General features: G+C 38.1%; 1 protein-coding gene across 3 annotated transcripts; it reads left to right on the forward strand.

Moving 5' to 3' along the window:
- The first annotated feature begins 259 nt into the window (after positions 1-259).
- Positions 260-23,634, forward strand: LOC102218303. Of its 3 annotated transcripts, XM_023351668.1 has the most exons (18): positions 260-407; positions 526-619; positions 6,044-6,075; positions 10,791-10,823; positions 10,912-10,986; positions 12,413-12,445; positions 12,550-12,573; positions 13,620-13,679; positions 13,764-13,810; positions 14,550-14,602; positions 14,681-14,907; positions 14,993-15,246; positions 18,113-18,238; positions 19,792-19,927; positions 20,435-20,482; positions 20,575-20,649; positions 21,411-21,698; positions 22,464-23,634. In XM_023351668.1, exons 2-18 carry the CDS (start codon positions 570-572, stop codon positions 22,490-22,492), a joined length of 1,590 nt encoding a protein of 529 aa, XP_023207436.1. In that variant the 5' UTR covers positions 260-407; positions 526-569; the 3' UTR covers positions 22,493-23,634. The 3 variants fall into 3 exon arrangements, with proteins under 3 accessions (XP_023207436.1, XP_023207435.1, XP_023207434.1); XM_023351667.1 differs by lacking the exon at positions 22,464-23,634 and having other exon boundaries at positions 260-441; positions 21,411-22,457; XM_023351666.1 differs by lacking the exon at positions 22,464-23,634 and having other exon boundaries at positions 21,411-22,457.
- Positions 23,635-23,991: the final 357 nt, after the last annotated feature.

The following is a 23,991-nucleotide window of genomic DNA, read 5'->3' on the forward strand; positions in this document are numbered from 1 at the left end:
ACCGGCTGACAAATGGTGCGCACCCACTGATTGCACATGAAGGCTCCCAGCTTAAAAGCAAAGGTGGTTTAATTGATTCCTGCTCATTTGCTCATAAGTTACAAACCTGGTTTATCCCAGACATTGTTTAACAAGTCTGTAAATCATAAATATGACTTTAAAACAGTCCAGGAAAGGCGGGATGATGCTCTCCGCCTACGTCACTGCCCCTCCAAATGCTGCGCCTCAACTGCGCAGCGCTGCAGCTCTTTAAGGCAAAGTGCTGTGGCGAGACTTACGCAGTGGCGTATCTGCGATCTGGGTTTTATCCGCTGGAAGCGCGGGGCTCTGTTTGCGTGAAAAGAGACAGTGCCCCGATGTGTTTGGCTGCAAATCGACAATCGCCTGCCCCTGAAACGCATGTGCAGGTTTGGATTAACTGCTGTTATGTTTTAAGGCACGGTCAGTTTAAGCGCCTTTAATGTAAATGAGGTGATAACGTTGCCTTCCCTCAGGTCCTTTTTTTTTTTTTTTTTTTTTCTTCAGGTTAGGCTCAGCAGCCTGATCGAGGTTACATTACAGCCGAGGGGATGGTGGCGGAGATGGCGAGCTGTGGAGCGGCGTGCTACCTGGAAGACGGGTGAGTTTCTCCCCGCCATCGATTACCAAAGCAAAACAGATAAACGCGGAGGGTCTTTTGTCGCTTTGCGCACAGGAAGTGGGGATCTTTTGTTTTGTTGTCCAGCCGCGGCTCATCAGTTTGTGTAAAACAGACCAGCAAGCAGAAAACGCAAGTTGCGCTTCCTTGTTGTAATAATAATAATAATAAAATAAAAATAAAAACATGTAAAACTGAAAGTAGTTTCAGACATAAAGGGGAAGGAAGTTCTGTCCGTTTGTTGGCGTCTCTGCGGAGCACGCTGTTGTGTTGTTACACTAGTTGGATGAGTCACCGACAAAACCGTGTCATTCACGTTGTGCCAAAAAGAAAGTTAAATGATCAGCATAGTTCGCGACTCTTTAATAACACCGGAAAACACGCCAGCTTCATATTTACAGTTTGGTATTGTTGTTATTTATTGTATATTTTAGACACTCCAGATGTGTTATAGTAAAAAAAAAACAAAAACAAAAAAAACCAAGTCATCAGTCACTTCCTCTATCATTGTTACCCACTTTATGTTATTGTTGTACCAGCAGGTGAGCTGATACTCATGACTCATTCTGCTCAGTGACATACAACACCGCGCAGGTTCTGTTTGCGCCATCAACTGCATGGAAAAGTCCCCATATGAGCCCTGAGCATCACACCGGCTCAACACTGCGGTGTAATATTAAAAGCAAGTAGCTGCAAGTTTGAACTGAACAGCATGTATACATTTTCTGGAGAAATTTTAAAACAAAAGGTTTTGGTCCAACTTTTCTAAATGTGATTCATCTACAGTAGAAGCAGCTGTGGGTTTTGTTGACCCGCGCCTCTGCTTTTAACACTGCTGATCACAGTATGTGAATCAATAGGCTAAAGGCGTTGTTGAGTTTTTAAAAAAATGTTTTCCCGGATCAGATGGGAAGACGGATGCATCAAACTGCAGCCCTTTCTTTTGGGGTTCCTCAAGGCTATGTTCTTTTTCCGTCTGTGCTGCTTTCTTAGGCAGCTGAGATTCATAGCTGCTATGGAAAGAAATATCAGATTGACAATCACTTAAGGTTTATTAATATTATGATTTGAGAGCTCACAAAATCAGACACGGCTGTACAGGTTGAAGTGAACAGATGTGGTTTATATCCGAGGACAGAAAATTAAAGCAAAAAATAAAAGGCGCTCCATTGCGTATCTTTGGGAAAATATTGTGTGACGATTCACACAAGTTCATAAGCATTAAAAAATAAAGACATCAGATTGATAAAGTGAAAAGACATTAGCCGGTAATAAAAATTCCCACCACATAAATGATCTATTTTAATTAAAGGTTGGATGCAATTTTTTTTCCCCACCCAAACTTTGAACATTGGCTTAATAAATGAGGTCAGTGAATGTTGCGTTACAAATTCACGTTTCTTTAACGTTTCCTGCAAATCATCGGGATTTAGTCTAATCTGACATGTTGGTTTTATCCATTTCTATGTTTTGCATTTTGCTTTTTTTTTTTTTGTCTTGCTCTGAAACCGTCTGGGATTCTTGAGAAATGTTATTAAAAGAAACAAAAAAACTTCACAGACCTATAAACAGCAGCAACAACAACACATTTTCAGTTTAACGCTGATGATTAATTAGAAGCACAGATTTAAGCTTAGTATAAACACTAACCCAATGTTTGTTGGGAAAATATTGGTGGATGTTTATTATTATCAATCACAGAAGGCACCGCCTTGTTGTCTATTGCAACTCTAGAGGTAAACCAGCACATGAAATAACAAATGTATTGTCATATAATTTTCAGTGCGTGCAATTTTTATATTATAAAGGACATTTTCAGTGCAGTAATTGTTGTGAAATGTATTCCAAGTGTTTGAATGTACATTTTACATGCTAAAATCAGCCAGTTGGACACATTTTCTTGGTTAGCAGATATTCACACCTGACACAAATGACACTGCTCGCATAGTGTAGTGAAGGTTGCATAGTGGAGTAAGCACAGATGAGAATGACGAGAAGTACAAAAAAAATAAAAAAATAGGCATATATCAGAACTGATACCATCACAAATGGTTAGCATTGTGGTGGCACGCTATAGGGATAAAACACGAACAGGGAAGCTGGTTGACGTTGGATAAAATTGAATACTGCATAATTCTGGCAGAAAACACGTTGAAGGCAACAAAAAGAAAACGTGCGGCTTGAGCCACAATCGAATGGTTTAGCTCGGTGCTTCTCAATGCTCTGCATGTTTTAGATGTGCCTCTATTCCAGAGCAGCTGATTCAAATGACTGCATGACCATCAAGTGCTACAGAAGCCTGTTAATCACCCACATATTCAATCCAGGTGTGTGGCGAAAGGGAAACGCCTAAAACATGCAGGGCGGGGAGGCCCGAGGACCGGAATTGAGAAACGCTGGTTTAGCTCAAATAGTATTAATGTGTTGTTTGTGGCAGGTTTTGGTAATTGGTTTATAGAGTTCTCCATCCAATCAGGTTGAATTTGAGTCATTTTTGAAAGAACTTTAAGTTTGTAAGGACAGTAATTTATCGATATAGGGACTGAAAACAAATGCGCGCCATGTATTTCAGATTTTATTTGTAAAATACATTTAAAATATCTATGTAGGGGTTGGCGAAATGACTGACAAAGTATCACAAGAGTATTTCATATCAGTGTATATTGATAATTATTGATTAGTTTTTTGGTTTTGAATTTTGTTTTGAAATACTGCCAAAGTGGGGGCATGAACTTTTCCTCACAATTTACTCAATTTTCTCATGAAACTGCTGCTGCACGTTACTCAACAGGTTGTTGCTAGGTAACCAACGAGTGAATGAGTTGGTGCCACTAACCTTGTTTGTCGGGCCTAGAGAGGTTGAGCGGCTAAAGCATTTCCTCTGCCTACTGTACATCCCCCAGAATACTGGACCAGACTTCAACGAAATGATCAATATTGTATTGTGATACATATTGTTATTGTTTATTGCCCGTCCCTCTATCTGTTTCTTCTTCTTTCACATAGTACTTTGTGTCGCGCCATGACACGAAATTCCAATTAAATGCATTATAGATCGTGGCTGTAGCATGATTAAAAAAAAAAAGTGGAAAAGTTCAAGAGTTGTCAGTAAGACACCACGGTCCAGTGGCAGCTGGTTTGTAATCGAAGACGGCATCTTCGCAGTTTATCATATCTTATCTTAGACGTTGACCCAGGACGTCAAGCGACAACGACAACCCAAACAAAGGCAACCTGAAACTAATCTGGGTCGGGTTCGCTGTGGAATACTGTGGGGCGAGTTTCTGAAAGGAATTAAAGCAGAGCAATCTAAAAACGCACACAGGGTGTTTGCTTGTCTGAAAACATTTAAACAACCCCAAAACCCACATGTCAGAGGAAGCGATCATTGCCACGGCAACCAGCTAATGAGCGCCGTGCAGCAGTTGTGGTGTTTCTATTTGGGAAACGACCTTGAGAGAAAGAAAAAAAGAGGGAATGAAAACACAGTTTTTCCTGGACGTTTGTTGTAAAGAAAAAGGAAGCCGCCGCTCCTTATCAGGATAAACAGCTGCCAGATGACATATTCCTATTTCCTAATTCACCATTTGGCTCGTGTTTGGGGGAGTTTTAACGTTTTTACGGCCGACAGAGAGAAACAGGAAACAAGACAGATGAAGTGTTTCACCACGCCTCCCTGTGGGTATTTTGCACTCTGCCTCGTCCTCCTAATAGAAATCAGACATGTTGCCTCTTGTTGAAGCTCGCATTGTATCAGCAGGCTGTCGAGCTGCTCTTCTTAAAAATAATAATAATAAAAAAATAAAACCTGTTTGAACCATTAAATAAATCAGACACTTTATGTTTAGATGAGCTATCAGGAGCAGAGAGCATACTCCTTTTACTCTTGTTTAAAACGTGACCAATATAATACCAATCTAACAAAATCATGTAAGAATACTTATTTGTTTTGACTTTGTTCCACAAGTTTAGGCCTCATACACATACAATCTGATAGATATAGAGGGAAAAATTACAGTGACTGTCTGTGAGTCGTTCTATTTTGTCCTCCAAGTCGTGTAGGATAAAAATGTGGCCTGTGTTCCTTCAGGGCCTGGAGGTTTCGTGTTTTAGTAGCACTGCTGTTCCCTGGAGGCGCGACATAAAAGCAAAGTGTCGTCGTAACGGCGCTGTGCTGCCCAGAGATTCATTCTTTTCTTTTCTATTTGCTCCGTTTTATGCAGACGATGTGGTTCTGTTGTCTTCAATGGCCCACGGTCAAGTTGTACCCCGATTTCTTACCAATGCATTTCCATTTGTTCCCTTTTTACTTCCATTTCATTTGTTTTGTGTCTATTTGAAGCATTACAAAGCCATTTATTTTTGCGTTTTGAACAATTGCGGAGATAAATGATCCTAAAAAAAAAAAGCTCAAATCTTACAAAAAGCTTATTTTCGCAGTATATTGTTTTGTAAAAACTTTATAATCAAACCAATTTCTATTTATTTTATTTGTGATCCATGTTTATACTTATGAAATATGACAAATTGAAACAACCTGGAGTAACTGCCTGCTATTAGATTTTGTTAAATAGTCACATTTCCTCAGTTACGAGTAGTTTATGAGTAGATTATCCTAAACCAGAGGTGGTGAAAGCAGGTACAAAACATTTCTCCCACAGGTATGAATTGTTGCACCTTAGGAAGGGATGGATCTCATACAGATCTGTCCCTTTTTCTAGGTTTTCAAACCTAGAAAAAGTCAAGTAAGAAATGACCAAAACCGGACAGGTACAAAACTGTGAAGGCATTTAATAACCAATGTTAATCTATCACTAAGTGTCTTTAAGTCGTCATAAACCCTCTAACTCAAAGTTCATTAGACCCGCCATGTTTATTAAACATGGCGTTGCTGAAAGTGGTTAGCCCAGGCGTTCACTACAACAGCAGATTTTGCTCCATTTACAATCCATAAAAATTGACCTCAGCACTTAAATTAAGTCGATGTGTGCAATTAAACACTCGGCAAAATGATTATTTTCCCCAGTTATGCTTTAATAAGCAGAATAATTTGCTCATTAAAAAAATGTGATGGTTTCATTCACACAGAAGATGATATTTTGTTTTCTTATCTGAACTCTTTCTTGGTATTGCTTTTGATAAGTTTAAATTTTCATCCACTAATGTTAGACTTGAAGCTTTCTGGGAAAATTAAGTTCTTGACATTTCTAAAGTTTCCAAAGGATTTTATTTAACGCTTTCCACAGCTTGATTACTAGGTTCCTGTTTTTCTTACACGTCTCACAATTCTCACTAATGTTCACTGGCAGAATTTGAGACTAAGATAAACTAAGTCCAGCATCGTCATTATGTTCGTGAGTTTGATCTGTTTGAAATAATTTTGCGTTTATCTTTTCTGTCCTACAGAGACGGGGAGGTCCCTGCCCTGGTGAACAAAGGTACTCACTTTCGGTCTCTTTATTTTATTGCTGTGAGCTTCTCTGTTTACTTTCATTTTGCCGGGAGGCTCATGCGACGCTACATCGTTTATGCGGTCTCTCTTCTCAGTGCTTTTCATATCATTTGCCTGAAAGGGCCGCAGTATGTTTGCAAAGTCATGTCAACACGTTTGTTTTCAGTGGTGTCACGTATGCTAGCACAAACTAAACCAAGAAGAAAATTACTTCAAATGATCGTGATTGAATCATTAACCATTAAATTGTTACATATTTGTTAGTCCAGTTATATTTCAGAAATGGAAGCCTTCTTTTAAAAGATTCTCGTTTACACCCCTGAACATTTTAGCTCGTAAAACACCTTTGTGTAGTTTAATTTTCTTATAATTCCTATAAATAAAAACCTTAGAAGTTTGTTAGATAACTTCGGTGGAAAAAAAAACACCATCATAAGGAACCAGGAACCCAGCATACAGGCCAGGGATGAAGTTGTGGAGAAAGTTTAAAGCCGTTAGATTATTAATCATCCCTCAGATCTCTGTTCATGGAAACATGGCACGTTTGTATGCTTCTATGTTTCCATGAACACATGGCACACTTTTCACTGCTGGAACTTGATCCTCACCTGAGGTTGCAGAATAACAGACCTGTAACACATCAGGCACCGAATACCAACTGGTGGTCACGTTTAGCTTCAAATGTTTTTATTTTTATTTTTTGAAGTTTACCTTTTTAAATTTTCACATCAATATCAGCATCTTTCTCAAGAAGTCAAAAAAATCTACACATTCTTCCAGTGCTGTAACCAGTTTGCATGCGGGTTCATCTATACAAACGCCTGCGTTCATGCAAATACTTTATGCATCTGCAGCTGGGAGATAAACTATCTTCCCTACAGCAAACATCTTTGTTAACGTTTGGTTTTTAAATGTAAGTCTCCTTCCCTGCCTGAGATCATGGTCGCTCTGAGAAAGACTTTCCACTCTACACTGCGTTTGTGTTTTTTGTATCTCTGTCCTTTACGGCTTTACGTAAAGCTTTACGACTTCTGAACAATGATCTGACTATAAAACTTCATAAACCATTAGTTTTCTTTCTGTTAATTGTGCTTCCCTATCTCCCTGAAATAAGTCTGACCATTGTCTTGGCGGTTTATGACAAAGGCCTTTCATATCTGATTATTCATATCAGCACCCAGCTCTAGAAAGTTGTTTACCGACTGTGTGGCCTCTCCAAATCCCGCCTCGCAGGTTTACAGGCAACCTGTTTGTTCTCATCACTGAACTTCCAGACTCTGTCATCTTTGTCAACATGGACAAAGGCTTAGCAATTTCAACATCTAATAAAAGTACAGCACAACTTTGCAATTTTGTGTTGTTAAAGTGTAAAATAGCACGTTGACTGATGAGAATTTTCATATTATCATTACATTCTTTTTCAGTTTTCATTCAACTCCAGACAAAGTTCATATGAAAGAACAAAATGACTTGAATCATTGATTCTTAACATTTTGCCCCTCTAACACAAAATCTCTGGGTAAAAGGGAAATGTTTAATTTTTTATTTGACTTTTTTTTTTTCTTTCTTTTTTTTGCAACAAAAGAGCTGAACGTATAATATGATATGATGAGAAGATGGATGGAGCTACTGGAAGAAAGTTAATTATAGGCTGCAAAGACTTGAAACTGGAGTGGAGGTTCTTTTCCCAGCAGGATGACAATGAATGAATTTCATATCAAAGCATAATCGTATCTCACCGACTCTGTCAAATCCAATTTAGACTCCGTCTCAACACCTGCGAATGAATGTTTGAATACATTTTTAAGCCGTCTGACTGATCTGGAGCAATTTAAAATGACCCGACATTTCAGTCTACAAGTGCACAATCGCACTTATCAGGATTATTCTAGGTTGGGCAATAAATCAATAACAATATATTTTATGATAGACGCATGATCAATGTCGCTCCGATTCGGAAACGCATAGCATTCTGGGGGATGTAGGCAGAGGAATGGCTTCAGTTGCTCATCCTTTCATGGCGAGCTAAGCAAAGCTGGCAGCATCAACTAACTCACTCTTTGGTTACCTAGCAACAATCTGTTGAATGACTTGGGCAGCAGCAGTTTCATGTTCTGCCGTTGTGCCTCATAACTGCTTGAAAATAAAACGCACCATGGAGTGGAAGAAGAAAATAAGTAGAAACTGTAGATGGAAGAGGAAATGTTACGTCACCAGTTTGACAATATTTGAAGCAAACAGCTAAATTTGCTGTTTGCAAATCATTTGATTTGTTTAAAATCAAATGATATAAAACATCTATACCGTGATGCGTTTTTCAGTCATCGTAATTTCCCCTCCAACTTCACAATTATGTGCTCATTTCTGTTCTATTAGACAAAATACAAATAAAACACAGTGACATTTGTAGTTTTGAAAAGGTTCAAGGGGCACTGCAGTCACACAGACGAGTTTCTCCTTTTTTCTTTTTTTTATTGTGATGTGTACTATGATGCTTTGACCAGCAGATGGCAGGCCACGTCCACACATTTGCAGCTTTGTCAAACTGCACAGTTGTACATGCAAGCATGCATTCTTAAGTGCACGTACGGCAACCACTCGGCTTGTTTGTTTTAACGGAGAAGAAAGAGACGGTCGGGTTACAAAGAGGGATGGTTTCATGCGGAACCCGGGACCTACGAGGCATACGAGGACGGGAGGAAGGAAAGAGGGTGTGGGAGAGGTGAAGCAGGGAGGTTGATGAAGGTGGCGCACTGATGGCAGCATCTGCTTGTTAATTCAAAGATAAAACTCTATGGGCTGAAGAAGAGGATGGTGCTCCATCCGTTAGACAGCGAGGCACTCAACCAGATGGCACTAACTGCTGGAACAGAGACTCCTCCGGACCCATCAATAAATATGTGCCAGCATGTTAATTCTCGGCACTTTGACATGCCTCTCCACACAGTTCATTTGTGGTTAACGCTGCATATATAAAAGGTGATGATGTCATTTAGCCATGCATAGGGTTTTTTTTTTTTTGGTTTTTTTTTTAAGAGGGCGAAAATAAAACTCTTACGAAGGCTCTTTGACGAAGTCTCTCTGGGGCTGCACCTGTTGCGGCTTTTTTTTTTTTTTTTAGAAAAATTTCTTCTTAGTGTAGTTTTGTCAGAAAACTGTTTCGCAGCAACAAGAGTCAATCAATCAATCAATCAAATTTTATTTGTATAGCACATTTCAGCAGCAAGACATTTCAAAGTGCTTTACATCATTACAAACACAGAAACACAATGCAATATAGAATCAATAATCAAAACAAAGCATTAAGTCAAGTTCCATCCATAAATTTGTAATTGATTACATTTCAAATACAATTCTAAAGAGGTGGGTTTTTAGTTGAGATTTAAAAGAAGTCAGTGTTTCAGCTGTTTTACAGTTTTCTGGAAGTTTGTTCCAAATTTGTGGTGCATAGAAGCTGAAAGCTGCTTCTCCTCGTTTGGTTCTGGTTCTGGGGATGCAGAGCAGAACCAGAACCGGAAGACCTGAGAGGTCTGGAAGGTTCATACAACAACAACAGATCTTTAATGTATTGTGGTGCTAAGCCGTTCAGTGATTTATAAACTAACAACAGTATTTTAAAGTCTATTCTTTGAGCTACAGGGAGCCAGTGGAGGGACTTTAAAACTGGTGTTATGTGCTCCATCTTCCTGGTTTTAGTGAGAACGCCAGCAGCAGCATTCTGGATCAGCTGCAGCTGTTTAATTGATTTGTTGGACAGACCTGTGAAGACGCTGTTGCAATAATCAATACGACTGAAGATGAATGCATGGATGAGTTTCTCTAGATCTGGCTGAGACATTAGTCCTTTAATCCTGGAAATGTTCTTCAGGTGATAGAAGGCCGATAGAGTCCTGAAACATTTGAGCAGCTGAGGTGTTTGCAGCTTTGAACAGACTTCGGTTTGTGAGAAAGTAGAAGAGGGATTAATTCACACATCCTGCTCCGTTTAGTACAAACGCCAATTTAAAATTGTGTACGTATGTACAACTGTAAAAGGCCTCAGTGAAAACATGTTTATATATTTTAAACTCTTCGGTGCAGAAACTGGTTGAAAATTGATCTGTTATTGTAGTCTATGGTTGGTTGTCTATGTTGGTCATCAAAAAGACACAACCAAATCTGTCAGATGACTTTATTACCCTGTGAATGTAACTCAGAAACAGTCCAAATAGTTAGAATTTTTCTTTTCTTTATTTCATTTCTTCTCAAATAGTTTCTGTTTCCGTTTCAGAGTAGGGAAGGAAAGCCCACTTTTGACCCGTTTTTGAAACCTATTTTGCACATAAGTTTGCGGTGCATTTTTATCCCAAAGAAAAAGATTTTAAACTTCAAATATATCACAAACAAGATATTAACATATATGTAAAACCCTGACAGAAACCTTACATTGTAGCAGAAAGACTTTCAGAAAATGAGCAGCCGAGTACATTTTTGCGAGATGATGCAAATGTTTTTACACAACAAATAAATAACACAAAACGTGTGAATGTAAAAAGAAAACAATCAAACCTTTTTAAAATGTTGCTTTTCTTTCCAAGTTGAATGTAATTGCAAGGTTATAGACATGTCATGATCGCTCAAGATTAATATTTTATTAAAATATGAAGGTTTGGCACTAGTTAAATAAGGATAAAGCAGTTTTAACCGATTTGTTGTTTGCAGATAACCTGTCAGAGGGCGACAGCAGCAGTTCAGGTGAGCAGTCGGCTTTTAGTTTGAAGTTTTAAACCTTTGACTGTGGTAAACCTTTTTTTTTGTCTTTTGTTTGACCTGTCTGTAACAGAGGCTTCAGGGGCGTCCACTGAGGAGAGCTCAGATGAGGAAGATGAAGAAAATGATGACGAGCAGGAAACTTCTGGTGAGACGCTTTTCATCGTTCACTTAGATCGTCTGTCTCTATAGTAATACTCTGTCAAATTAGGAGGCACAATGATAATACAAAGTTTGAGAAGAAATGGTAGGAAAAGACACGTGCTTCGTTAGGCATAAGAAAATAGACAAATGCATGATGCAAGAGTAAGTGTCAAGGCGTTGTACGTTGTTAGTTTTAAAATAAAAAAAAAAAGAAAAAGTGGTAAAACTAAAATAACAGCCCTGAAACCAACGAGTTTTAACTTCCTCCAAATTAGTCATCCTTCCAGGAACAAATGCAAAAAACTCCAAATCTATATTTCAGAGATGCTGAGAAGCTGAGCTGTTTTTATTTTTTTTGACCTTTTAGAAAGCTAGACAGACTCTCCCCTCGACTGCTTTTTGGTTTTTTAAAAACAATCCATGAACTTCTCACACTGACCTCAAAACCCAAATGAAAGGAGAACACAGACGGCTACTCTGAAGATGAACAATTGTGTGAAAATTGAACTGGAAACCACAAGACGGCGTGTTGCTTTGAAGCATTTAAAATACAAATCAAATATTTCTTACATCTGTTTTTACATACAAACTGTCTATATGACCTTTGACCCTTTTGAGTGGCCATTGAATGTACAATGCCTCCTTATTTAAGTGCTTGCGAAGACCTTCGCTCTTATGTCTGCAGAACTGGCATTTTTGAAACGCGTACAACTTCTTAAAGGGACAGTAATAATCCTGATGATGATGATTGTGGAGCTTTGATGAAGAGGACTTTGAGACCAACTATAGCAAATTGGATAACTACTTTACTTGTAAATTCAGTCTCTTTTGACTAAATCTTTCCAGTAACTTCCTATGGTTTGAACTGTAATGTAATATATAATGGCCTGTTTCATAATGCAAAACATATTTTATTAGATTAAGGGTGGACTGGGCCGACCACTCCGTAACGTTAACCTTGTTCCTAATCTTTCTGGTTTTGGTTTCTTTCTTAAAGCTTTTGGGATCATTTGAATACACAGTTTTTTTTCCCCTGTGCTACTTTAAGGTTTATCCGATCCACTTTTCTGATCCAGTCTTCTGAAAAATGTCTGCAACGACACATTTTACTCATATTTTGCATAGATAAGAGCCACCTGTTTGTTCAAAATATAGTAAATGTCGTCACTGATTGAACCCCGCACTAATATTTGAATTAATCATGCACAGAATCATCATCAAATCTGGTGGGTTTCTATTACTCTGCTACCCCAACTAGTAAATTATTTTCTATGTAGAAATTACATCTTTACTAAAAACTCTGATTTGATCTGGTTCGTGAATTAAACTGCTATATTTTTAAAATAATCATATAAACTAGAATTGCATTTCTTAGTATCTTTTTCATCCTGTGTGACCTTTTTTTTTTATTGCATTCCAACTTTCATCAGAAGGGGGCGCTGAAGACGATGAAAAGGGAGAAGGTAAGACTTTCACTCCATGTAAACAATGCAAGATTTATGTTGTGCCTGGAATTATTGTGAACAATTTTGCATTTATCTGCGTTTTTCTTACATTTTCTCTGCAGACGACAAAGAGGGACATAAAAACGGTAAGATATGTAATAAACCTGATCGTTTGCTCAAGCTGCTCCTCGGTTGTTTAGATGCTGATGGCCAAACTGTCTGAGCTGTTGCTACTTTACAGGCAGTTTTACATTTTCAGTTTTCCACAAGTTGCTAGATGAGTTTCATTTAGCGCTCAGCTGTGTCACTTTATAATAATACTTGTTGAAATAACTAAATGGAATCAGTAGACTTATTTCTTTATACATATAATGGAGAAGTGGGAAAATGTCTTGAGTACTACTATAAGATGAGTTTAATATCACTTTGTCTTTAACGTAAGCTGGAGACATGCCTAAAGTCATTCATGCAGACATAAATAAAGATATACTTGTTGTATTTTTTCTGGTAAAATAAAGGTTTCATAAATCTTAAACTGTGCTTTAAAGAATCCCATGCTGCAGGATTACCCAGCTCCGCTTTGATCCGTTTTAGTGTTTTTAGACTTTAAAACTGCTGATGATTAAATGCATTAAATATTTCTTAAATAAATATATAAATTAGAACTTTAGCGTAGCACTGAAACAGAAACTGCAAACCAGATGCAAAATGTAGCTTCATCAAAAAGCGGCAGCAATTTTTCTTACGGTGCCTTATTTATTTCAGTGCACAACTGAGATAAATATTCGTTCTTTTTTGAAAGCTTGTGCCTCCACTGGGAGGGAACGGTGCCATTTGGCCTTTATGTAACTCTGATTGATCTTTGATTTTAGACCAACCAGATTTTATGTTTTATCACCCGTCAAAAGTGGCTGTGTTTCTCGAATGAGCACTAATTACATTGTGTAGACAGTTCTTTACTTGAGCTTTGCTGTAGCGAAAGAGGAAAGACGCTGTATTGATGAATTGGCAAACAGCACAGACTAGATGTTGCAGGGGGATTTTTATTCGCAGATTCTTTGATCGAGTTCAAAAATGAACCAGCTTGGTTGTAAATGTTTGTAAAGGAACATACATTGATCCTGGGGGACGTAGATTTTAATCTCGGCCTTTTGCAGCTGCTATATAGTGACATGTATCCTATGGAAAACAGGGAATTCTGGGTCTGAAGGAGCAGGAGCTGAGCCTCACGCTGCTGCTGTAAATGGGAGAGGTGAGCGAATCGTATGATGATGTAGCGTCGATGTTGCGCCACCGACTTTGTTTCAATGCTTTTGTTTATGTATCCTCCTGACAGATGAACGACTTAATTTATGCTGTGAAAAATGCAAATCCGTCCATCAGGTGAGCTCAGAAACCAGATGTGTTTTATATATAGTGTTTTGTTTTGCTGGTGCCGTGCTGTGACACTGCACCAGGTTAGAGGTTTCTTCAGTTTCAGCATTTTTGCCAAAGTCATATAAAATATAGTTTCCAAATTTTATGTATTAAGGGGAACAAAAGCTATCTAAATTAACCTGGTCTGCAGCATAGTGTCATTTAACTGAGACCCATTGCCTGATGGCAGGACAGGTTTTGTGGTAGAGAAAATTTACGGTCCATAAATTAAGTCGTCCTGTGTCGCCTTGAAGAAGCAGAACGACCCCAGAAACATTGCCATTACATCTGACTGTCACCGTATGATATTTTAAATTTCTTTTCCTCAAATGCTGGATTAAGTGATTTCCGGATTCCACGGGTCAAGCCTCGGTTTCAATGTGGTTAAAACAGTTAATTCATAATTTAACAAGAGGAAATTTACTTTTCCTCAAAGGGCTGGGTGGCTCTGCACCGCTTTTTTCCCCCTTAAAAATAACACTATTTTCGTATTTTCTCTGGTTACATTTTTTAAATTAAATTTATTACGGTCTGAAACATTTAGCTGTGACGAAAAAAGCTAATTGAGAAGAAATCTGAAAATACATCTAATCAGCAATCTGTATTTTGCAGATTACTTTTTTATAAGCCTAATTTCCTATTTTATTCATGTTATTTGTATTGCTGTTGTACTGTTAGGATGATGAGTTGTGTGTGTTTCTGACAGACTCACGGCACGGAGCTTGTTACTCCTCAGAGGATGTCTAAGGGACGTTTCCAGTGAGTGAGATGCGGCGTCTCTGCAGCAGATTTCGACGCAGTAAAACGTGCCGCCACTCATTCTGTGAATGTTTGTAGGTTGGCGTTGGAAGGAGAAGGAACGTACGAGTGTTCGGTCACCGGTCTGGTCTTCCAAGCAAGCGAGCCGGTTCTGGTGCGGTATTCTATCCTATCTTGGTCCAAGTTTGGCTCCTTCCTGCCGAACTCCTGGAAGTTTGCCGGACCGATCTTCAACGTCGACACCGTCAACAAGGACGCGTCCGTCCTCACCTCTATCCAGTTCCCCCACTCCATCTGCTTAGCCCGTAAGAACATCGGCGCTTTCTTAACGTCTTTTTAACAAGGCGCACGGTTTAAAAGAGCTGAAATGAAACTGGTGTGTTCCCAAAGATCCAGAGGAGGACCTGACCTTCAGCGTCCTGCACGTTAAAGACAACCGTCCCCTCATTGAGCCGACCGCAGACCACTCAGGAAGCCACGTGAAGTGGAACGTGACGTCCCTCTCGCCGGTCGGTCCCATCATTCAGAAGTCAGGGTCTGTGGAGCACCACGGGGTGGTTCTGGTCTACAAGCAGCTCGGCAGCGACGCCAACAACTACAGCTTCCACGTCTACCTAGCGACAAACAGCTCCTCCGACATTAAAGTAAGCACCGCGCAACTTAATGTCAGTCAGTCGTCTCTAGTGAGGAACCAGAGGCATTCTGGAGGAGTTTTGGCTGACAGCAGCTCTGCTGTTCCAGAGAGGAGTTTATATCCACTCCTTATCAGTAAGCATTTAATCACATGATAAATCAAAATGAGTTTGATAATTAATGATTAATTATCTAATGACTAATATTATTTGAAAGGCAATTTTGCAATTGCAATTTTGCTCCAGACGTCATCATCCATTTTATTTATAGCTTCTGTTTAACATGGTTTCTACTTCCGTTTTATTTATTGTTTTTGGCTGTGTTTTATTTCGGATGTTTAAAATACCTTTGTTACAAAATTAATGTTTCTTGGTTTTTGAGAGAGTAAATTTACATCATGATGACATTTTCAATATATTACCGGTACTTCAAAATGACAATATTATTGCTTATCGCAATAATTACTGGGACAATTTATTGTGACAGGCCTACTTATAAAAATGAAAGGCTCATTTCTGGCATTTTAATGATAAATTTAAGTTATTCCTTCACCACAGTGAGATGGTGGTACAATAAACACTTTTAATGAATTTTCATATCAGGTTTTCTGAAGCGTTCCCGGTAATAAATCTTAAGTCCACAAATATTCAGAAATGTTGAGGTCAAGAGTCTTAATTTCAGCCTTTTTTCCCTCTGTTTTAAAATCTCTCTTTTTCTAAAAGTTTGCAGCAGATTGCCAAGCGGCCTGGGTTTCAGACCAGGAACAGCTGCACTGATGACTGTAGCCGCGGCTCTAACATTGAGCCATGTCCTAAAACCAGCTTTGATACAAGTTTAGGATTATTCTCTTGTTAAACACATAATTGAGTCCAAATTTAACTATCTGTTAATTTCAGGTGAAGATAAAAATTGAGCAGGTAGTTTTTTTTTCTTGTTTGTTATTGTGCTATGCACCAGTACAACGGCAGTATGCACAATAGCTTAAATGTGTTAAATGAGTTTAAACACATACAAATGGATACCTTCCATTTTTGCCAAATCGCACATCTCTTTTAATAATTTATTTGAAAATTACCTCCTTCAAGTCTGCTGTTTATCATTGTGACTAAATAGCGTAATCGTTGAGACAGTACAAGTTTTCTCCATGAAATAATTGGGAGATTTTAGGTGGCTTTTTCATTTGATGAAAAACTCACACCTTTTGCTATTTGTATGTAAATTTCACCTTAGGAAAATCCCAGTTCAAGTAAAGGATTACTGGTAAGACGATGAATGAAATTCATACACGTAATGGGAATATGCACAGAAATTGTAGCTGTGCTGTTATTGGCAGCATCTTGCAGCTGTGAAACAAAAGTAGTTCTAAAATTAGGTCAGATTTTTAAAAAAACATTCTGTAGTTTCAGGATCCTGTTTTATTCGTGATTTCAGTACCTGACTGTCACCAAACTGCCCGCTTAAAAACCCTTTTTAGAAAAAAAAAAACCTTTCTTATCTAACAACTATCCACAAAATTTCAGTGGTGATGCGAAGAAAATGTTTCCGTTACATAATTAGATACTGTACATGTGCAATTACTGTTTAAACTTAATTACGTAAAATCCCTTGAAAAGCCCTTGTGAATGGAAAATGTGAAATAATTACGGTATTTTGGGGGCAGTTTTGTCATAAAATTGACTGTTAGAAACTGTTGGGTTTCCAACATCTTCCACAAATAAAAATCTAAAAGGTGTGCCATGCCTTTTTATGCAACCCCTTTTACTTTGATGCCCCTAAATCTGCTACTTATTCCATTTAAAAGTCACCCAATTAGTAAATGGAGTCCACCTGTGTGTTATTTAAGTTTAGTAAAAATCTCTGACAAATTATATAAATTTCTCTGTATTTTTCTAGCCTTTTACTTAACTTAATATATTTCCCTTCAACTTAATAGTTGTGCATCACCTTGTTTGACAGATGTTGGTACAATTAGCATCGAGGTTTGTGGTTGTAATTGGACAAACTGTGTTAAAGTCTTGAGGGGGGTGAAGGCAGGTTTACACAGTTCCTGTGTCCAGTGATTTCTATTAATTTACAACTTTTTAAAAATATTCCTGAGTGACTAAATGGGTGTTTAGATTCAGGATTTTTTTCCCCCCTTTTGTGTGCAAGCACAACCAAAACAGGAGAGGGAAAAACAGCCAAAACAAAACAAAACAAAACAAAAAAAAATATTCCGTCTCTACAGGGAGAAATATTCAACTCATCTCACACTTTTGATCAGCTCAACTGTCCGAGGCTAAAACTCCAGCAAAATGCCTCACCTTTGAAACCGCGTGTGGAAACCCTAAGAACAGGCGTAGAGCTAGAGGTGACTTTCACTTCTGTTCCTGTTTGCGGCCGTGATTGCTTTGATTTCATCATGCTTCACATTTCCAAACTTGCTTAACACAGTGGTCACTAGCATTACTCCCTGCCTGATGGTAATATTGAGCTTTTTTTGTGAGGAGGTAAAAAAGTCAGAATACATTTTTAAAAAAGCCAGAGAGCGCCACACACACGCCTTTGGACGGCTGCATCACGGGAAGCAGAGCAGCTGTGATGTCATTCGGGAAGTGTGAATGTGGCTGCATGAACATGAACGTGTGGGCCTGGGAGGATCCAGCTGATGAATAATAAAACCAGATGAGAGATGCCAGTTCTTTAAATATGTTTGCAGTCAGTTTTTCCCTGCGGTTTCTCAGCTTTCGTGATTCTTTTGTTCACCAGGCTGAACTTGGAGTGACCTCTTCCTGCAAAACACCGTCGTTGGGGTTATTTTTATCCCACCTGTTGTTGTTGCTGAGAAACCAAGCCTCTTCTTCATCTTGTTTTCTCTCTGTGCTGCTGCCATTTCAGGATATAGGCAAACAAGTCCGGGGCTACAAGAATCGATACATGAAGATCGATAAGCCTCCCACGTGTAAATTGGACGAGGGGACGTATCGCCTCGTGAGCGAACCGGAGGGGGAGATCAAACCTGAGGTGTGTCTCTTTGCGTGTGGATAAGTCATGTTCATAAAGCATAATTTAGACTGGGTCATGGTCTATGCAGTAAAAATTATGTCAAACATCTTGGGGAAACTCTTTGAGCATTCTCAACCTGAAACATTGAAAATTGTTTAAAACTGTTAGATTTTAAACAATTAAAAACAGATCACTTGTGATCTGTTTTTTTTTTTTTTTTTACTTATTTATGTCTTTATAAGATTCTCCCAATCAGTGGGATCATTTTGTACCTCTTTGAAAAACATAAACAGTTTTTACCCAGCCTCATTTTAGCAGTATTTGAGAAACATATAGAATGTCCATTGCCTTCCTATACAATTCTGCTCGATTCTCATCTCTTCAGTGCTCCATCTGGGCTTTCTGCCATTGAACTCGATTTGTCCGGTAGAATTTCAGTCGAGCCAATCAGTGAACGGCAGGAGAAGTTGTGACTGCTTGCCGTTTATTTTCTGTGATGTTTTAGCAACGGCAGTGGAGGAAGTGAACGAAGCCCTTCAGTCCCTGTTTTCCACGCTTCCAAATGCTGAGCGATTGAAGTCGGAGAAAGAGGAACGTTTAATACATTTCATAAGATCTCTGCGAACCAAAGAGTAGCACAAGGCGCTGATTGTTATGGTTGCTAAGAAAAGTTTATTGAAAATGATTCATGTGGTGCATAAGAGATTTTATCAAGACTGTAGACAAAATTAACGTAATGTTTTACTCTACAGGTTATGTTTTAGAGTTAATACAGTATTTATTATTAAAAAAATGTTTAGATGTTTGTCAGTTCCATTTTTAATGTGAATGAGCCTACTCTGCTTTTAAATTGATCTGTGACGAGTGACTACCACTTCTGGAGGTTATTATGAACCTGTAGCTACTGTGAGCCATGATGAGTGTGAGGTGGTGATTCAGTGACACAAAGCATAGACAGCTGCTGAAGATGCAGGAGTTCACGGTACGCACAGGCTGAATGGCAGCTCCAGAGACACACTTCAGTTTATTGAGAGGTGACCAAAGACCCAGGCCAAAGTACGCCATTTTGTCTTCCAGGTAGGGCTTATGGGAAGCTGGCGGACCAAAGTTAAATCTTTGGGATTCAAAGGTTTAGCATCTGAATCCCAAACTTGGATACTTTTCTCTGTTCGAAAGGTTCCAAAAAACAGTTAAGTCAAATGAAATAAGTCCAAATTCTGTGGAAAATCCTTGACTTTAAACTTCGAAGAGAGACGTTTGATAGAACTTCAGATAAAAATAGATTTTAATCAGCTTAACTAATACTTTCATTTACCCTAAAACTATCTCTACATACAAGTTGTGCTGGTTTTATGTTTGTCCAGATGTGTTGCGAAAGATTTCCATTTTCCATTTTTAATTGCATGTGTTTGGTATTTTGTTTTGATCAACATTTCCGCAGACTTTCTGAAGGCCTTTCATTTGGCTGCCTTGCACCTCTTGGTTGACGTGGAGAAAATAGTCATTACCTTACAAAAACCTTTAGGTTTTGTGTCTCACGGCTACTAAACCATGTTTGTGTCTCATTAAAGGAGCTGAAGTTCACGCTCGCTGTGACCAAGATGAAAGGCTACTTTGAAGCTTTCTTTGAGGAGCGGCCTCCTTTCAAACTGTCTCTAATAGAGATTAACACGGACGAGACTGTCTGGTCTGCCACCATCAGAGAAGGTGCCAGCGTGTTTATTCTCCTGCTAACATGTTTATGATGCTACACTGGCTTGAAAAAAAAATCTTTATTCTTCCATTTCAAATAGTAGCGTTAAATTGTGCCTCAAAATCTGGATCACATTTAATATCCATGTTGTGTTTTTTAAACTTTATAATAGAAATGCTTCCCAATTTATAGGATATTTTTGATAACATTGGTTGTGTAACAATGTAAATCGATATGTTTAGTAGAGTTATTAAAATCAGAATTCGGTTACTCCATTCAGTGTATCGGTAGGTGGAGCATAATCAACACATTTTGATCATATCACAGCGATCTGTTAGGATTTAGGTGGAATTAATTGTATTCGTCAATATTTAATCACATGGGAGTCCGATAGCTCCTCGTGTCGTTTTGTTGAAAGCCGGTTTCGGCCGTCTGCTGAGATTTATAGTGGATGTTTTACTTTGATTATATTCTGTGTCGTGTGATTGATGTCCGTTTTTTTTTTTTTTTTTTTCTTTCAGGCGACTGTGTGGACAACTCAGAAAAAAAGCCAAGGAAAAGGACAATCTGTACGCTCCTTATTCGGTCTTCGGTGGGAGACAGATATTCCTTCGTGCTTTTGGCCTCTGCAGTTTGACTCGAATCAATCTGTTTCTTGCAGCTGGCAGACAGGGAAGCAGCAGCCACTCGGAAGAAGAAACGGCCTGTAAAAGACCAAAGTGGCACGACGAGTCAGGTGAATCATCATCCGTTTAATTGGATTACATTGAATTCAGTTTAATTAATGTGGCTCCGATTCAAAACAGATTATATACAGAAGTATGTGATCAGCTCAGTCTAATCATATTGAAATATTATCAGTTGCATATGTTCCAGTGCTAGAAATTAATGTTGACAAGCCGACTATTTAAGATTTCTAAAGAAACATAGCTTACTGTCCCACAACAGTGGAGAGTTGGTTGCATTGAGTTTAATTTTGATTTGATCCCTTATAATGAACATGCTGGGACTTTAGAGAACTGAAGTGAATAGAGACACTGGTTTAGGAAAACTTTTTACATAAAAGAAAAAGTAAATAGTCAATAGCAGCTCCTTTAGTGGCTTCATCTAGAAGAACAACACATCTAAATAATGAGCTGTGAGATAATTGTAAAATCCATGGGATGAAAAACAGAGTAGGTATTGCTGGTCGTGCCAATAGCTTCTTTAATTGCTTTGTCTAGGAGATGAACAGACGTCTCACTGCAACTTGCAGGATAAGCTGAAGGCTTTTAGCTAAACTTTTTAGGTTTCTTTATGGTAAAATGAACAACAGTTCTACCTGGTACTGTCGGGGATAAGATATTCTTCATTTTAGTAATTTTGTGAAGGTGAAAAAAAAAATCCTGAAAACCTGCTAAACATGGGATTACATTGTGTAAAACGAGCATATCCAAAACATCTGAGGTTAAAATAAATAGCTTTTTTTTATTGCGTTTTTTTTTTTTTTTTTCTCAGATGGAGTGAAAGCAGGGAAGACTCAGGGTCAGGACTTGTCAGAGAAGCAGCTCCTGAAGATCGCCCGTCAACTTGGAAAAGAGTGGAAGGAGGTGGCCATCTTTCTGGGCATAGAGAGTAAATATGTGGATGACCTCCAGGTTGCGGAAAACTGTGTGAGCATGCAAAAGCTGAAAATGCTGTTGGAGTGGAAAAAAAGGCAATCAGGAAAAGCTACAGCATACCACCTGTTGTACAGTTTGAATGATTTGGACTCCTTGTCGATCGAGGTTCGTAAGGTACTGAAAGGTATGACCAAAGAATACACACATTCTTGTCTTTTTTCCCCCTTCCTAACATAAAGTCTTTTTTGTGCACAGCTAAAATAGTTCTTGATCAGTAGTTCCTTGAGCTTTCTTAAGGTTTTTGCGATTTGAATGCTTTTTTACTAACTTTCCTGACCATTATTGCATTTTAGCCAACTTCACCAAGCCTGTGCCAGAGGCCAGATAGATATTTTTTTCTTTTTTTTTGTAGCTATAGTTGGGTTGAGCGACAAACCTGACTCTGATTCAAGCAAAATTAAATAACAAAGTATGAACATGATTATTTAAAGTTTTGATTTTCTTGGTTTGGAGCTGAAGAGGCTCCTCTGCCACAATGTTGTCTGCTGAAAGGTGCTAGCTAACGACGAGCTAACGACCAAAAGCCCATATTTGATTACCAAGCTCTGGGGTGTTTTAATAAAACTACGACCTACTTACATTAAGAGAAAGAAGGTTGTACTTTCTATCAATGACAAGGAAACTGAAGCATCACGTCATGTGGCACAAAACAGGTAAACCCCGCAAGATCAGTCAAACATGTATTAATGGAAGATGAGGCATAGAAAAAAAACCATTAATGAAATGTTTGTGTGGGGCGGTGCAGTTGTCACAAGCAGGACTTTCAGTCAGTTTTCTTATTGGTTTTGCGTGTCTCTCATTACATTTACTGCTTTATGGAAAAAAAAGAATACTTTTTCAAGACTGAACTGAATCAAATTTATATGTTTTTTTTTTCTTCTGTTTTTAGGTATGATGGACAACCGAGCTGATAAGTAAAGAAGAAATGTGTTCAAAAACTGAAATATCTGTTGCTTCATCAAATGAACGCAACGAGGAGCTCAGGTGTGCAATGAAGCAGCGTCGACCTGTGGACCAAACTTCAACTTTTTCCTTTTTGTTTCCAGTAACATTTTAAAATCTCCATGTGAATAAATTCAGATGTGCGCCTTTGTTTTCTGTGAAAAGTACAGACTAATGATGACGTCTTTGAGTAACTATGTTTATGAATGACGCAGAGGTCGTTGAGAGGTTTGGTAGCTATTTATGTTGCCCATAGCAAACGACAACGTAGGTGCTACAGTCCTGGTACTGCAAAAATCATGAACAGTTTATTTTGTAACATATAATGTTTCAGTTTAAGGTGAAACCTTGTGAAATACTTAGTGAAAACAACCAGGCATTAGAACAGATCTGTGCTTCTGTTTAAAGATTTACAGACTGAATTTGTGTATTAGAAGCTTTTATACTCATTTTCTTCCTGTCCTGTACATATCATTTTTTTTAAACCAAGATCTTTTTTTTCCAAATTGTGGTTTATTTTTCTACATCTGTTTAGACTGTATGTCTATTAGTGTCTTATTTTATATTTGCTATATTTGTCAGAAACTATACAGAAATGCAACATGTCCAAAATGTCATGTTTTAATGTGGCTCAGGAGTTATTTCCTTTTGTCTTCAGTCGAGAATAATGCATATTGTTTGTAAAGCTTAAACTAATTTGTGTATTTCAAATGGATACTGTAAAAAAAAAAAAAAACTTCTTCTACTTGTTCTTGATTTAAGTCTGGACTTGAGTATAAATCTGGGAAATGTTTTTCTGAAACTGCTTTGGAAATTTGTTGCACATATTTAGAACCACTAAGGTCAGTAAAACAAACTTGACTGGACCAAACTCTGGGAGATACATTAAGTTAAATTACTTGAAACATTGTTTTGTCAACACTTTTACAGAGTAACTGACGCAGCCATATTTTTTACAACTGAATCATTTCTTATGACGTCCAGATATTGATTAGCATTCAGAAAAGCAGCTTTACAGAAGTTACAGCTGATGTTTTTATTTGTCCTTATTTTCGTCAGGTCTGAATCCCTCCAACAATTTTATAAAAATAAAAGTTGACTCTTAAAATGAATAAAACTTGAGATGGAGTTATGTTTTAATTTATTTTGTGTGATTATAGCCCTGTTTCTAAAAAAATAAAATAAAATTGGGACAATGTACCAAATGAGAATTCATTTGGTACAGTTTTCTTGTTTTGTAGTTGATTCTCATGTGAAAGGTGTGATTTGACCTTTTTATTTGTTCTTTTCCTGTTAAATCTGTTAAAAGAGTGACAGCTCTGGCTACTACATAAGAGAGATGTTTTTGGTCAGTTTTCTGCTAAAACTGAAGAGGTTTTATGTATTAAGCCATTTATTAATGGATGTATCCTGCAACTACTGCAAACATCAGTAAAATATTGTTACACTGAAAGGTGTGGTGTGGAAGGAAAAAA

This window comes from Xiphophorus maculatus, chromosome 18 (assembly GCF_002775205.1).
Source record: "Xiphophorus maculatus strain JP 163 A chromosome 18, X_maculatus-5.0-male, whole genome shotgun sequence".
NCBI lineage: Eukaryota > Metazoa > Chordata > Actinopteri > Cyprinodontiformes > Poeciliidae > Xiphophorus > Xiphophorus maculatus.